This window comes from Carassius gibelio, chromosome B13 (genome assembly GCF_023724105.1).
Source record: "Carassius gibelio isolate Cgi1373 ecotype wild population from Czech Republic chromosome B13, carGib1.2-hapl.c, whole genome shotgun sequence".
In the NCBI taxonomy this organism is placed as follows: Eukaryota; Metazoa; Chordata; class Actinopteri; order Cypriniformes; family Cyprinidae; genus Carassius; species Carassius gibelio.
Genome location: NC_068408.1, coordinates 7,395,632 through 7,411,129, shown reverse-complemented (window position 1 = coordinate 7,411,129; position 15,498 = coordinate 7,395,632). Strand labels below are relative to the sequence as shown.

The 15,498-nt window shown below is 36.4% G+C and overlaps 1 protein-coding gene across 3 annotated transcripts in view; it reads left to right on the top strand.

The window, feature by feature from the left end:
• LOC127970552 (collagen alpha-1(XIX) chain) overlaps nt 1–15,498 on the top strand; it is a 130,019-nt gene that overhangs the window by 88,959 nt on the left and 25,562 nt on the right. For all 3 annotated transcript variants that reach the window (XR_008156627.1, XM_052573169.1, XM_052573168.1), the window contains 18 exons: nt 110–154; nt 609–662; nt 2,122–2,175; nt 3,370–3,459; nt 5,541–5,582; nt 6,198–6,275; nt 6,954–6,989; nt 7,133–7,177; nt 7,285–7,338; nt 7,572–7,613; nt 10,212–10,316; nt 10,849–10,902; nt 11,224–11,277; nt 11,614–11,667; nt 11,800–11,853; nt 12,578–12,622; nt 13,210–13,260; nt 13,363–13,407. Coding sequence is in view for 2 of the 3 variants with exons in the window: in XM_052573169.1 (XP_052429129.1) it covers nt 110–154; nt 609–662; nt 2,122–2,175; nt 3,370–3,459; nt 5,541–5,582; nt 6,198–6,275; nt 6,954–6,989; nt 7,133–7,177; nt 7,285–7,338; nt 7,572–7,613; nt 10,212–10,316; nt 10,849–10,902; nt 11,224–11,277; nt 11,614–11,667; nt 11,800–11,853; nt 12,578–12,622; nt 13,210–13,260; nt 13,363–13,407 (1,002 nt within the window). In the remaining variant the exon portion in view is untranslated. The remainder of the gene's footprint in view (nt 1–109; nt 155–608; nt 663–2,121; nt 2,176–3,369; nt 3,460–5,540; nt 5,583–6,197; nt 6,276–6,953; nt 6,990–7,132; nt 7,178–7,284; nt 7,339–7,571; nt 7,614–10,211; nt 10,317–10,848; nt 10,903–11,223; nt 11,278–11,613; nt 11,668–11,799; nt 11,854–12,577; nt 12,623–13,209; nt 13,261–13,362; nt 13,408–15,498) is intronic.

The following is a 15,498-nucleotide window of genomic DNA, read 5'->3' as shown; positions in this document are numbered from 1 at the left end:
TACTTTGGACATGAAAAGGTTTTAAGTTATACACATTTATTCTGAAATTTACTGGTAAATAATTTTGTGTATAATTTTAACTTTGAGTCCTTTTTTAACTCTTATGAAGGGCAATACTGGATTGCCTGGATTGACAGGGTCACCAGGACTTGAGGTATGAACTTCCTGTTTCATAAACCCTTCATGCTGACATCTTATGATTTAACCGAGATGGAAAGAACATTAAAGTCTCTCTGCTTTGGTGTGATAGATTTTTTGCGGACCTTGTCAGCGCGGTTGACCAGTAGGTTAGCAGGTCTGCCGTGATCTCTCTGATTTACTGACCAGTTCCAGACGCTTTCTTACGGGTGGCTTATTGCAGTCGGTTCTTGCTGGGTTAAATGGGTTGTGGCATGCTACCATGGTCCCAAAACGAATCTGATCGCAGAATAGCAAGCAGTTAAAATGCTACACAACTGGTATAAAATCAGAGTCCCTGAAGCAAGAGCTTCCAAAGCATGTTTAGGCACAAACTGATTTCACATTGTCCAAACCATTTTTTTTCAAACCCAAAATATGTTCATGCTGCTCATATGAAGAGATCTCAACAAGTGTTTGTGTTTTTACAGGGAAAGCAGGGTCCGTCTGGTCCCATTGGCCTCCGTGGTCTTCCAGGGGATCCGGTAAGCAGGAAACATTTTTAGTTTCTCATCTCCTCCTTCACTGCTTGGGTAAAATTTATAACTGATCAAAAGTACACTTTGGGCAACCAAACAATAAAATGCACGATAAAATACTGTAAATGAGGCAACATGAGACCAGAAAATTATACACTCTTAAAGAAAGTGTTCACCCAAAAATGAAAATGTACTCACCCTCAGGCCATCCAGGATATAGATGAGTTTGTTCCTTCATCAGAACAGTTGTAGAGTTTATTTTTCATGTTTCTTCACTGAAACAGATTCTGAGAAATTTAGCATTACATCACTTGCTCATCAGTGGATCCTATCCTGTATATGGGTGCCGTCAGAATGAGAGCTTCTTGCCAAACTGTAAGTCTGTAATCCATAAAATGCTTCCTCCAGGGAAAAACCATCCATATATTTGTTTTTAAAAGTTTTGGACTGTAAATCAATGCTTGATCTATGCTCTATTTCTCTATTTTTATATATATAATTGTTTTTTTTTCACTGTTCAATAGTATGAATGGAGGACTCACATTTTAGCTGGAAACAACGGTTTTAGTTTTCTATTAATTGATCTACTAACAGTCATTTGGATTATTGTGATGTTTTTATCAGTTATTTAAACTCATTCTGGCGGCACCCATTCACTGCAGAGGATCCATTTAAATTTCTCTTATGAAGAACCTGTGTTCCTGTGGCTCAGTGGTAGAGCATTGCGTTAGTAGTCCAATAGGTTGTGGGTTCAATTCCCAGGGAACACACATACTAGTAAAAATGTATATAGATGCTATAAAAGCATCTGCTAAATGAATAAATATAAGATACAAGAAATAAAATCATCTACATCTTGCAAGGCCTGAGAGTGAGTAGATTTTCAGCAAATTTTCAAGCTCTTCCTTTTATGAATAAAGGTTCCAAAAAGGAGTTTTTGCAGTAATGCCATGTAAGAACAGTTTTGGGTTCCTCTGTATGAAGGATATTTTGATATTCTAAAGAACGCCATGAAGAGCCGGTTGTGCAATTAAAAAATTCTTCAGAGTACCATAGACTTTTGCATGGGAAACACCACATGAAAATTAAAAAATCTAGATTTATTCTAATCACGACCTCCACATTCTTTTAGTTTTTCCCACTCGCTCGCTCACACACAGAAAAAGACAATGCATGTATAAATAACAGAGGCGAGAAAAACAAGGATGCAGAGCTGTGAATTGTTGCACAGACAATCAGTAATCAATCGGTAATCTGAAAATTAATTTGCAGGGAAGGGTGCATCTGAGTTCTCTACGTGTGGGGAGGAATCAGCATCACAATCTGTTCTCGGCACCTGCTTCTGCTAATTAGCATCTGCCTTTATTCCAAAAAAGATGGGAACACAGGGATGGGGGGATGTTAATGATAAAATTAAAATGAATAAAGCAGCAACAGATAAAGCTGATCTTCCTGATTTTTCCAGGGCTCTCCCGGTCAACCAGGACTGCCTGGAAAAGATGGAATGAAAGGAGAAAAGGTACGCAAGAAAGCGCTGGGGCTGAATGTTTCTAGTGTGATATTTTCCTTGTTTCTGCATATGTTGAAGCACCAGGTCATGTTCAGGACAATTTGTTCACATCAGACTTCACTGAGCTGTTTTGCTGGTACATCTTGACAGTTTGCACCAGCTATAAGATAAAAAGCTGTATGCTAAAATAGTTAAGATCTAAGAAGTACTGCTTTGTTATTTATTTATTAGGGTCTTTTAGAAGGCAAAATGTGACGTCTGTAGAGATACTGGAAATCTAGTCTGAAGCACAACAAACTCCCTTTATTCTGAAGACTTGACCTACAGCAAAACTGATTTGCAGATGGTATTAAGAACTAAAGAATGGCTGTTCACTTTGTTCATTAATTTCCAGAATTTTCCTCATCTTTGAGTAACAACTTATTATTTAGAATTATTAAAATAATATGAGTGATTAAGTTAAATAGCCTTTTTAATAGAAAAGTCCAATAAAATGTATTTTATAATTATTTATAAACTATTGTAGTAATTTTTCAATATTTTAAATTTACTTATATATATAAATTTTTTTTGTTTTTTTTTGTTTTTGTATTTCAGTGTTAGTTTAAAAACCTTTTTTTTTTTTTTTTTTTTTTTTTTATCAAGCCCTTTTCAACTAAAAAATTTTTCGGCCAATATTTAAATTGTTTTAATAGCTGAAAGCATTTTAAAGTATATTATTTATTTTAGTCTTATTTTATTTTTATTTTTTTACCAGTTTTACTGGTCTTATTTTTAGTAGATATTGCATCATGGTAGTATGGGGCGTGAAGTACATTTTATTTCCCCCCCCAATAATAATTTAAATTAGCAGATATTTTGCTCAGATGACTAAATTCAAGTAATTGTGAGAAAGTAGACTGTCACTCAAAATACTCACAGATCACTCAATAACAGCATCTTTAATAGAGGGAGCATGTTCAGCATAGCAGATGTTTAGACTGCTTTTTTTAGTCTCTCGTCGTCTCACCTCTGAAGCTGCGTGAGGCGTTTTCTAGGTTGGTGACATTTTCCCTAGATGTCTGTGATATTTACATCCGTTGTTTTGTATGTGCGTGTGAAGGCAGGCATGTGTGTGCATTTGTGTGGTGCTCCTCAAACTATCAAATGACAAACCTGAGGTGACGGCGACTCTAAATGCCAGCTGTCGGTGTGTGATTGCAGGGTGATTCAGGCGGAGCACCGGGACCGATAGGCCCCCCGGGCCTCAAGGGTGAACCTGGTGAGCCCTGCTCTGTCGGACCTTGCAATGGGGTAGGTAGACAACACCATTCCTATCTTCCTCTTTCAGTTCTTTTCCACACTCAGTATCTTCTCTTTTAGCACCCCATTAAGACAAACAGAATATCACTCAACACTTATCCAACATCCCACCACTTTGATGACAGCTTTGATTTAAGAGGCACACTGACAATGATGTTATGCACCTGTAAATCTGTGACACATTGCCTCTCTTCCTCCAGCAGCTGGGTTGTTGATGACAGCTCCTTGTTGTCAGCTTTGACAATGAAATACTGTTCATGCTAATTCACCGCTTTTGTCTTTAAAAACACCTTTGCTGTGCCGTCCTTACGGTAAACCGGTCAGCTGTCCAAGCCATGAGAAAGAAAAATCAGCTATGAGATCTGCAAAATAACTCCGTTGTTTCTCTTCAAAACCAGTGAGAAGCAAATCGAGACTTTAGCTTTAGTCTCCTACTACTATGTTTTCCCAAATCTGTGTAAAAACTACTTATCTCAAGGTTTCATCTACAGTTTCAAAAGAAATCTCAACAATGTCTCACACTTTGGCCAAGATACTAGTATCTGTCAGAAATCTCACAATCCTCATCCTGTTCATTCAGAACCATCGTCAGGTCCTGTACCTATATCAATCTACCTCTATTTAACAGCCGTCTCTTTTTTTTCTTATGTTATGAAAAACATCTTGGTATCAACACTATTTAAAGTTGGAATGAAACGGAAGTAGTCTTTTGGTCCCAATTGTGCCATATATCAATGTGAAATGGCTTTTTGAATGAGAAAAACCTGATAGCTCATTGATTTCAGCTTTGACAATGAAATAGTGCTCATGCTAATATACTGCTTTGGTAAAGCTACCTTTAAAAACCCCTTTGCTGTTTCATCCTAATGGTACACCTTTTAGGTGTCCTGGGATGTTATAGATAAGGTCACATTTATAGTTTCTATAAACTTAAATTGGCCTGAAACAAAAGTTTTTAATGTCATTTCCTCTTGTAACAAATGTCTCTGAAGCATCTTCATGAACAAGATCAAATGTAGGGCTGACTTTGTTTTTTTTTTGTTTTTTCACACTGGAAATTGATTGGATCGTTGTCGTTTGCTGTTGTGTTTTATTTCATGCTAGTTAGGTGCCAGCTGAACTCTGACTTAAGAAATGATGTTTGTTTGCGAGGGAAGGAGATAAACTGCATATTAACTGTAAAGGTGGCGAGTCATCCAGCATGAAGCATATAGACAGATGGGTGGTGGGCAGACGGAGCACTTGTTGACCAGTTGAATGATGGTTTGCTGGACTGAAATCAATATAGCATGAAGCCATCAGCCACCTTTGTCAGTTCTGATTTAGTGGTAGAGAGAAAGACAGGGAAATTTACACTAGTGAAATAAACGAATGAAATCAAATCTGACGCCATTTATATACACTCCTTGTCTCATTCTGCTTTTTTCTTCTTTTTATAATTATTATAAATTTAGTTGCTCCCGTTGTTATCACTTTTAATACCCCCTTTTGATTCAGTTCAACTTCTCACAAGGGCCTTGCTGTGTTCATTTAATCGGGTACATTATACTTAAGTATCCCGTATTTTGACTTCCTAGGATGCAAAAAGTATTTTTATCTACCTGCTGTGACAGCTTCTGCAATGCGAAAACTACTTGCTAATCTAATTCTTGCTGACCACAAAAATCAATTTTCCATCAGTGGCGTATAGCAAATAATGCTTACTGTAACTCTTTCACACTGTCGGCTCCTACAGTATCACTTTCAAATCACACAGAGAAAAACAATAAAAAAAATTAGCTGTGAATTGCACCAAACTCAAGAGTGTGCAATATTTAGCGACGTCGAGGACGCTACTTGAAAATGTTTCTGGTCAAGTTACAAGCTACTAATTTAAAGTGGTGAAGAAAAAGTCAATTATTTATTTGTATCAAATGTTACACTGTTCTCTTAACACTGTGAATGCTAAAGTGGTGGTGCTACTAAAACAAACACTGATTTTCAGACTGTTCCTATAAAATTTCTGGCTGAAATTGAGTCTTATTTAAGTTTTAAGAACACAGTCTTCATTTAAGTTTGTATTTCATCTTTAGGAGGAGGTCGCGTCTGGTCTTCGGGGGTTGCGGGGCCCTAAGGTAGGTCGCTGTGAGAGATTATTTTTAAAGTGTTCAATTTTGCGCTTGTGAAGTATAGCTGTAAAGGAACATCCCCTGAGTTCATATCAGCCATACTTCCCTGAGCTGTGCTTTGTCTTTTAGTCCACTTTTTATGGTGTGATAAGAAATGTCAGTATGGTGAATTATTAAAGGAACCTTTCGGCTTCAAGTTAAACTCCGTATCCAATTGATTTGTGGCATGAATGTCGTTTACCACTAAAAAATATTTTGACTCATTCCAAAAGTTTAAAACAAAGGTAAATTTGTGGAATACAGTTGAAATTGTCTTGTGGTAGTAGAACTAAACTTGTATTAAACCCTGAAAATTTATGCTGTCATAAAATGATTTGCTCATGCGAAACGCTTCGTTAAAGCTCTTATTTTACTGCTGTGTAAGCATCTGTTTGTAAGGGTTTGATTTTAAATACATTACTACATACTGACTGAAGAGGTTCATGATGTTGCCATGGCAACAAATTCATTTTATAATGCAATAATTATCCAGCCAAGCTTTATTACATACACTGGCACTGCTTGACTGTGTTTTGTGAGTTAATTTAGTTTGCACGAATGAACTTTTTTGCTCTCCACCAGGGTGAGCGAGGTGTACCTGGAGTCCCTGGAGATGCTGGAGAGAAAGGAGAACCTGGTATTGGAATCACTGGACCCCCTGTATGTACCTGTTTTAGAGTAACTTCACAAACATTGTCTTCATTTAAATGGATTGTTCACACAAAACAGGAAATAGTCATTTAAAGGGTTACTCCACCCCAAAATGAAAATTTGTCATTAATCAGTTTCCCCCAATGTTGTTCCAAACGCGTAAAAGCTCTGTTCGTCTTCGGAACACAATTGAAGATATTTTGTATGAGATATAGACTGCCAAGTAAATAACAGTGTCAAGGTCCATAAAAGGTATGATCTACCATCAGACGTGCAATCTGGATTATATGAAGCGTCGGGAGCACGTTTTATAAGCGTAGAAAATTAAAATTACAAACAGCTTTATTCAATAATTCCTTTGTCAACGGTCTCTGTGTCACTCCATGTCACCATGCTGCGTATGCTCTTCTGTGTCATCCGTGCCACAAGGATGCGCTATTTTATTTAAAATAAAAAAAAGCTAAACACATGTAGAAACAGCGCATCCTTCTGATGACGACTTTTCATACCTTTTATGGACCTTGACACTGTTATTTACTTGGCAGTCTTTGGGACAGTCTCAAGCCTCCAGGTTTTCATCCAAAATATCTTGCATTGTGTTATGAAGACAAACTGAGCTTTTACTGGTTTATAAGACACCTGCATTTATTAAAATAAAATTTTTGTTCATTTATTTATTTTCTATAGGGTCTGATGGGATCTAAAGGAGAATCGGGAATTCAGGTAAAGGATAATTTAAGATCCAAAAGACCGCAATTACATGTAGACCAAGAATGTCACTAGTATACCATTGTGCATAATATTCTCTTTGTTTTGAAAGTGTTGAAGCAAGTGAATTTACATGATGGTGTTTTTTTTTTTCACAGGGTCCTCGTGGACCTCCGGGACCACTTGGAGCACCAGGGATTATGGTGAGAAGTGTTTTCATTTCTTTGAGTCCAAATTTGTCAAAAGGTGAAAATATCATTATTTTATGTAAAGAATTCTTAAATATCTTCAATGTGTCTTAATCTGAAAGGGACCTCCAGGCCCACAAGGCAGACCAGGACCCCCTGGACCCCCTGGAGAACCGGTCCGTAACATTATTTATTTTTATTTTTATTGACATTCCTAGAAGTGTAAAGTTAATATTCAGTTACATACAAAATGCACAGTCGTTTGGTTTATTTTTGCTCTGCTACTTTAAATAGTTGGAATATGATACTGACATGGCACTCCATGGAGAATAAAATAAAAACTTGTGTTTGTATTGAGTGTCATTTTCTACTGTTGTATCTAATGCCGCTTTAAATGTTTCTTTTTCAGACAGCACTACCTATTGTTGGAGACATGGGGATGTTACTTAAGGTACCGTTTCATCTAGCTATCTGTTCCCACTGCAGCAGATGCTAGATATTAATACTATTCATTGTTATTAATAGTATGAATTATTATTAATAAAAGATGCTGAATTTGCAGTTAAGTCTGTACCCACAAAGTTTCCTTTTGAGATGCATATCAGCAAAACTTTTGCAGACTTTGAAACCTGACATCTCAAACCGAAGGTATTAAAAAAAATATTTAAAACTCTGTTCCCTTCAGTCAGATTGTGTGTGGATCTTAAGACAGATCTTACCTCATGTAACCTAGAGGAAGCATTTTTCAGCCTCCATTAAAACATTGCCTTTCCTATTACACACAATTGTTTTGTAACAAAACACAAATGACAGAATATAGCCAGTGGTAATATAAAGCCCAGTTTTATCTAAACTTGCAATGAACAACTGTTATAAATTATTTCATTGTCTGCTCTATTGCTCTCATTCAAACTCTTTACATTGATATATATTCAGCACTTAGAAAAAGAAACGTTCTTTTAACTTTCACTCTTAGCTTTCTCTTTAATTCCACCTTATAAGTATTTCTGTTCTTTCTTCCTCCTCCACTGCTCTTTATGAATCTGTTTGGACATCATGCATTCATCTCTATAGGACTGAAGAAACTTCTGACAAGATAAATGCCTGTTTGCTCAAAAAATGACGCAGTGAAATTCTTAGGACTGAACTGTCAAACATAACACAGAGAGCTACTTACAGCAGCTTATGTACTGTAATTTATCTCTGGTTTGGATTTGATGTGTCTTCATACACAAAGGAAAGGGAATGCATCAAAAAAATATTTAAATGTCAAAAGAACAAGCAAGTTTATGACTGATTTCTGCAGAGTTTAAATTGGACCTCGAGTCAGGTCAATAAATACATTTACATTTTACTTTTGTATTTTTTGTATAAAAAAACTGCTTTTTGCACTATGAATTATCATTCACTGTTTATAGAACAGCTCTGACATTCTATTTTAATTGTTGGGTGAAATATTCCTTTATGTAAATTAATGCGGTTTATTAAATCAAGCTCACAGTTTGTATGTCGAAATCTAAAAATGTCAAAGCACTTAAGTCATGTGTTCGGACTCTTTTTGAATTTGTGTACGAATTTCCTCTTTTCTCCTCCAATGTTAAACCTCTACTGCTATATCGGTCACATTCAATTTGTTAATTGTCAGTCAAAGAATACAAATACAAATGTGGTTCCTCAGTCACCCTGCACTCATTGAGCAGGTCAGACTAATGCACTAGTAAATTGCTACCTTCATAGACACCCTGGTGCTGGGTACGAAAAGTGCATCCAATGTGAAATGTCAACGCAATCTATTGACCAATTGCGGTAAACCATTGATTACGCTTCTCGGGTATACAGTCTCACTCTAAAAGAGCTGAAGAAAAAGGTTGCTTACTTAGCCCCTGAGTTTCAAAACCGCTTTTGAAAGCACCTTCACTTCTGATTTTCCTCTTTCTCGCTGTATCAGTGGGCAAATGTATTAAGGGTCAATGCATCAGACTGTCAAGGTTAAAATCTGTGAAAAAAGGCTTTGGAAAAAGAACATGTACTTCCCTAATGTATGCCTTTTATCCAATTTTTCTGCCTGTGAGTGGTTTATATGCCTGGGTTTGACCTTTAGCATTTTTAGCAGTGGGCAAAGCTTGATTGCCACGCCACATGTGCCTCTGCAAGCTGTTAAAAGCATATATCCAGATGGGGAAATATGAATCTTACACAGATGCAATACAGAAGCAGATAAACCTGTGTAGAGCTCATAAACACAAATAAGGATGCTGGAGTCAGTTTACTGTTTTTCCACTGTGAGAGTGATGTAAACGGTGCCTCATTTTGCTTCAGTTGTCTTTTTCAGAAGAAATTATATGGAGGTAAAATTAATCCTCCTCGTAATATTTTAGAATATCTACTATACATTTGTAAGGATGCTTTTATGACACAATAATAGAAATATCACTTCTCAAACTAACAAAACCTCATCCATGTCAAGGTGTAAGTTGAATCGTGGTCATTTTTAAACCATTTTAATTGAAAATATAAAGATAAATGAGAAAAAAAAAGTTTTGCAGATTCACAGTACTATTTCAGAAATGTAATTTGTTGCATATTATTCACATTTTTACTAAACGACTATATATTTTATATTAACATTTCCTGTATTCTGTGGCAAACCTATAATTGTATTGTTACTGCAACTGACACTGTTTAGTCCATAAAAATATTTTGGTTTTAATTATTTTTAGATCAATAATTTACTATGCAAAATTACTAAAATTACTAAAATGTATTTTAAAACTAGATAGCTTTGCATTTGAAATAAAACTGATTTTACCTGCCAAATTTTAGTTTAATATGCTTTGATTTTCAGCATATGAGAAAATCCTGATGTAATCATTTAATCTCAGGCAGCTAGTATATATGATGGGTCCTTTCTGGATATGCAAACCAAAAAAAGAGGTTCATTTTGAAATGTGTTGCATCCTGGGTTTATCTGAACCGAAGGAGAAAGAGATTAAAATAGAGACAGTTGGATTTCTGCACCTTACATTGTGTGTGTTTGTGATTTTGGCAGAATGCTTGCAGTGTGTGTCAGAACCGAGTACCAGGATTGCCAGGGCAGAAAGGGGAAAAGGGTTCTTTTGGAGCTCCAGGTATCCCAGGAATGGATGGAGAAAAGGTAAAAATGGCTGCAAACACATTTAATCTCCTTACTAATTGAAATTCTGTTCCCCCACCTGAGATTTTCTAGCACTGATTGCTGTCATCCTTTCTGGCAGATGCAGTGAATGATTTGTTTAGAATACACCAGACATTTCTGCAGTCCAGTTATCTGAAATGCATGAGGATATAAAAATGTTTTTAAGAGTTGCTATACAAGGGCTTTAAAAAACATTTAAAGAGTTTGCGTATCATTGTATTCGATAACCACAGAATCCGCAAATGAATCAGCACTTACAATGATTTTTGACAGAAAAAGCTAATTTTACTAACTTTTCTGGGTCACAATTACGAGTACTTCAAATGTTTTACTTGCAATACTGTATGACCTTGTCTTCTCGTTCTTTAAAATCAGTTCCAGTTTGTTGATCTTTTAAACACATGAGGACATTAACTGTGGTCGAAGTGTTCAGATACTTTCCTGAGCTGCTGTATGTTCTTATGTCTGTCCTGTGGACGTGGCTCCTCACTTTCTGTGTTGGCCTTGACAGGGGGATCAGGGACTTCGAGGCCCAGCTGGTAATCCCGGAAAAGAGGGTCCGAAGGTAAACCGTCCTAAATCAGAGATTAGATAAGAGAATCGTGTGATTGGCCAGACACATGAGCCCCTGATATATCCACAGTCTTCCCTTTAGCTGTAATTCTGGAAGTACATTTCCTCTGTTACAAGGCATAGCAGAGCAAAGGTATTACAAATGGTGCAACAATTATAGCAAAAAAAAAATGGTTTGCATACTTTACATTAGAGTGCATGAATGAGAGAATTCAGAGATGAGCATTAATAATGTGTTAGAGCATCATAAGAGAGAAACTAAATCAAGAGAGTGTTCTTTCTGTCTCAATGGTTGTCCATCTGTCTCATATAGGGAGTGAAGGGTGAGAGAGGCTTTCCTGGTCCATTGGGGGATAAGGGTGACGAGGTGAGTTATCAAAATGATATGACAAAGCTAAACTAATCCTGTTACAGTTAGTGGGCTTGTCTTATGTGTCATAGCTGACTACTATACTGCTGCTCCAGACACTTTATCTACCAAACTGTGAATCTGAAATGAAGTGATTTTATTTGTTTGAGTAGATTGCCGTTTCAGTAGGTATTTAAATAAACATCTTTTGTTTTGGACCCATTGACATTTGAAACAATGCTGACATTGAATAGAATAGTATATTGTCCAATGGACCAATGGATTCTCATTTAAATTTCAGGGATAGAGAATGAATTATTAATCATAGCCACAATTGTTTTAATCTGTTTCCAGGGGTCCCCAGGTGTGCCAGGATTGCCTGGATCCACAGGCCGTATGGGTCCACAGGTAAGAAACTTCTTATCTTCATGATTTTATGGTTTTTAAATGGCGGCTAGTTTAGTTCCTAGGAAATATATTTTTTTATTTTTCTTCTTTTGTTTTGTAAAATGATCCTTATTAATATACCTCTGCATTTAGGGACTGATTGGCAGACCAGGACCTGTTGGACCCCCAGGACCAAAGGGAGAACGGGTTAGTATAATCAAGTGATAATTTCTGCTTTAAGATTTTAAAATAATTTTAAGGCCCTTAAAAAAAGATAATGCTAGGTAAAACCCAGGCATAGTGTAAGTAAGAGATAATCAATGGTTTGCCATGCATTAAAAGATTTTAAATGCACGACGTGGAGGCAAAGAACCCGAAGCAGAAGAACTGAAGGACGGCCTTCACAGACACAAGCCGTTGATTATCTCACTTATTCCATGGTCATTTGCCAAGTTATAAACAAGTTAAAACTAGTAAGGCACATCTTTTTCTCTCTTTCGCTTTTCCCGGCAGTATAGTTCTTTGACCCATCTGCATCTGTATGAATCACACACACACTGCCTGATAAATGGTTGAAATGATACTCTCACAAAATGTTAGCAGGAGAAAGTAAATATGCCGCTCAGTGTGTTTCGACGAGCTGGTGGTGTGTCCTGTAGTGTGCAGATATATACTAGAAAGGGAATAGAGGCATTTTTAATCTGTTTTCAGCAGTTGATCGGCTCCACTGAGAGCCAACCCAATAGAGCCAAGGGGCATTGAATCTATCCTCAAAACTTCCAAATGCTCTATCTGAAACCTGTTATTGTTCACAACATTTGCTAACACTGCAGTGTGGCGTTGGCCCTGACTCTCAATGCAATCTTATACTTTGTTTGGAGAGGCAGTTTGTGTTATGCATGTAAAGAAAAGAAATGTCTTTTTGTTCCAGGGCAGCGACGGAGTGGAAGGCAGACCCGGCCCTCCTGGACCTCCTGTAAGTTTTGAATTAAAGTGTGCATTTTCTACACCACTAGGAATAGCAAACATAATTGAAAATATAATGAATGCTTTCCTACAGGTTTCCATAACACTTTACGCTGTCTTTCAGTGGTCACTAAACAGATAGCTCTGCTCCAGTAGAGCATCATATTGGAGTTTTGCAAAACACTAAGCAATTTTTGTGCCACAGTACTTATCCATTTTGGGAAAATCAGTCTACATGTGGTTTATTAGTTATAGTTGTCTCATAGTTATCTCTGCATATTAAATGGAATGGGGAAAAATTATTTTATATAGAAAAAAAAAATGGATAATGATAATTAAAGCACAAGTGAGATGCGTATTTGAAAAAAAAAAGAATCTGTTGTGTGACTGATAGTTCATGCTCTTTAGTATGTAAAATACTTTTTAGTATAAATCTAACAAGGTTCCTCTTCAGGTGTTGGTAAATGTGGAATTACTATGTTTTTTTTTTGTTGTTGTTTTTATATAAATATATATCATATTGCTTTGGGCAGGTTATTTTGACTTTAGCCAATCAGCAGCCACCTAGCAACATCCTAAAATCTGATTTTTTTGTAGGGTGTCCCATATGCAGAGGGAAATGGAATGAGCAGTCTCTATAAGCTTCAGGTAAAACTTCCACTTGATACTAAAACACACAATATTTTAGATTGTAACTATATTGGTCATATTGTTTATAACTTTTTAAACTGTGCTTATTATTATTTACAGAATGGAGCGACTAATACAGGTCAGCCCGGACCACCAGGGCCCCCGGTATGTCATATTTTTTTATTATATCCCACATAAAATTAATAGTTCTTTGAACGTAACCCACCACAGGGAATTGGTTGTTGCACTTTTAATGAAGTTTAAATGTCAATACACAAAGAAGCTACATTGATTTGGGAATCTGTATTCGGTTTTACACAGCATGAATTGAAGGACGGCTCATGGCCACACAGACACAAATCTGAAACTCAGACAATGACAGCAGCCCAAAGGGAGAAGGGCAAAACAAACCTGTCACACATAGTCAACAAAGTAGCTGCTTGTAAAGAAGGGGTAATTGAAATGCAGGGCTTTAATAGGAAAAAAAGAGAAATGTATATAAAAGAGCTTTTCTGGCCTAGCGGAATCATCCGATTAGCTTATCAACACAGTGACATGCACACTTATCTAGTCTGTATGTAATGCGTCCTTCCTTTCCATGAAAAACAAGAGTATATTCCCTCCTGGGCCATCTTTACCAAGAACTCTTGGTAAAGAGTGACCGCCTCCTGACCGCCCAGAACTCTTGAAATGCTAAAGCCTTATCAGCAGGTCTGAAAGAGGACACTCTCCAATCTCCCTCCTCACTGCAATAGACTCAAGGAGTTGCGTACAAGTCCCCCAGGGTGCTTTGTTTCAGTTTATCCTCAGCTGAACCTGTTCTAAGTGGGACATGACACTTCCTGTTGACGTTCCGCAGCTGGAGGAGACCGCACTTAGACTTTGATTAAACTTCATTTGAACAGTCAATGCGCTTGTGATTGGGAGAACGTTTGATGTGACTGGATTGTGTTAGCCTGCAGAGTCATGATATATTAGCTCACTTTTGTGCTAAAGGGTAAATTAGCTTTCGAATGTAATATTCGGTCTTGAAATAGGATAAATTAGAGGCACTCTTGACTTCTTGACTGTCATTTCAAAAAGTGGTTCAATTTACCTCAATTCACTTTGGTGTTTAGATTTTATGTCCAATGCTGCTCTGTTTAGGTTGTTTTCCCAAGCCTAGCATGCTTTGTCACTGTGTGTGGTCTACAAACTCAGTGTATGTATTAAACTTTATTGACTCTTGTCATTTACATACTATTTGCACGAATCAGTGGGCAGGGCAAAACAGGCAGCGGTGTAGAATTAGGCGTTTATGATCTTCTGCGGAGGTGGTGTTTAGCCACAATATTATGTAGAAAGTGGCACATTTCACAGCCTGTCGTTTTCGGATTCAATAAAAGCTGTTTTTAGACTAGTTTAATAGTTTTGAGTTCTGAAACTTACAATGTTTTTATTTATATCGAAAGATCAAGAGAATTTTTATATCAGTTCATGACCCCTTTTAAAATGCTACATAGGCATAAACAGTCAGTCATGCACAGCCCACATGATGCCTTTAATTGTTAGATACATAGAGCTATGCACCATTCAGAATTAATTTAAGGATTCTTAAAAATCTTATTTAATTACTGTATTTAAATAATTAAGGAAATGGGAATTCAGAATTTTAATTCAAGTTATAATTTGAATTTAACTTGTTAACCTCAGTTAATGAACCCTTTGTATTACATGCCTAATTGTAGACTCATTTATAAGAAGATATATGACAGTGGATTTGCAGTGGAAGCGGCGTTGCAAATAAATATAAGCAAAATTCAGTGTTTAAGTGAAGCTTTTATGTGTGAATAAAACATTTATACATTTTAGTGTTTATTATTAATACATAAAAAATAATCAATTAAAATTAATGTTAAATAATAATAATAATAATAATAATAATATCAGTTAAGTTTTACCTTTTTTACATTTTAAAAGTTTAATTATGCTTCCTTTTTAGTTCTAGTTCCTTGAATTCAAATTAAAATATATACTATACATTCAATTTATATATTAATTTAGAATCAGAAAGTGTTGTGTTGCCAAGTGTTCTTACAAACACAAGGAATATCAATAAATTCTACTTCCGATCATACAAATTCAACTTCCTGGGGTTCGTTGCCGGGTCAATTCAAAATTCACACTAATGAGATGCAAAATATCTGATTCTTAAATTCTGAATTGTGCTCTACCCGGTTAGATGGACAGCTCACTAGGCTTTGGAACAGAATTCTC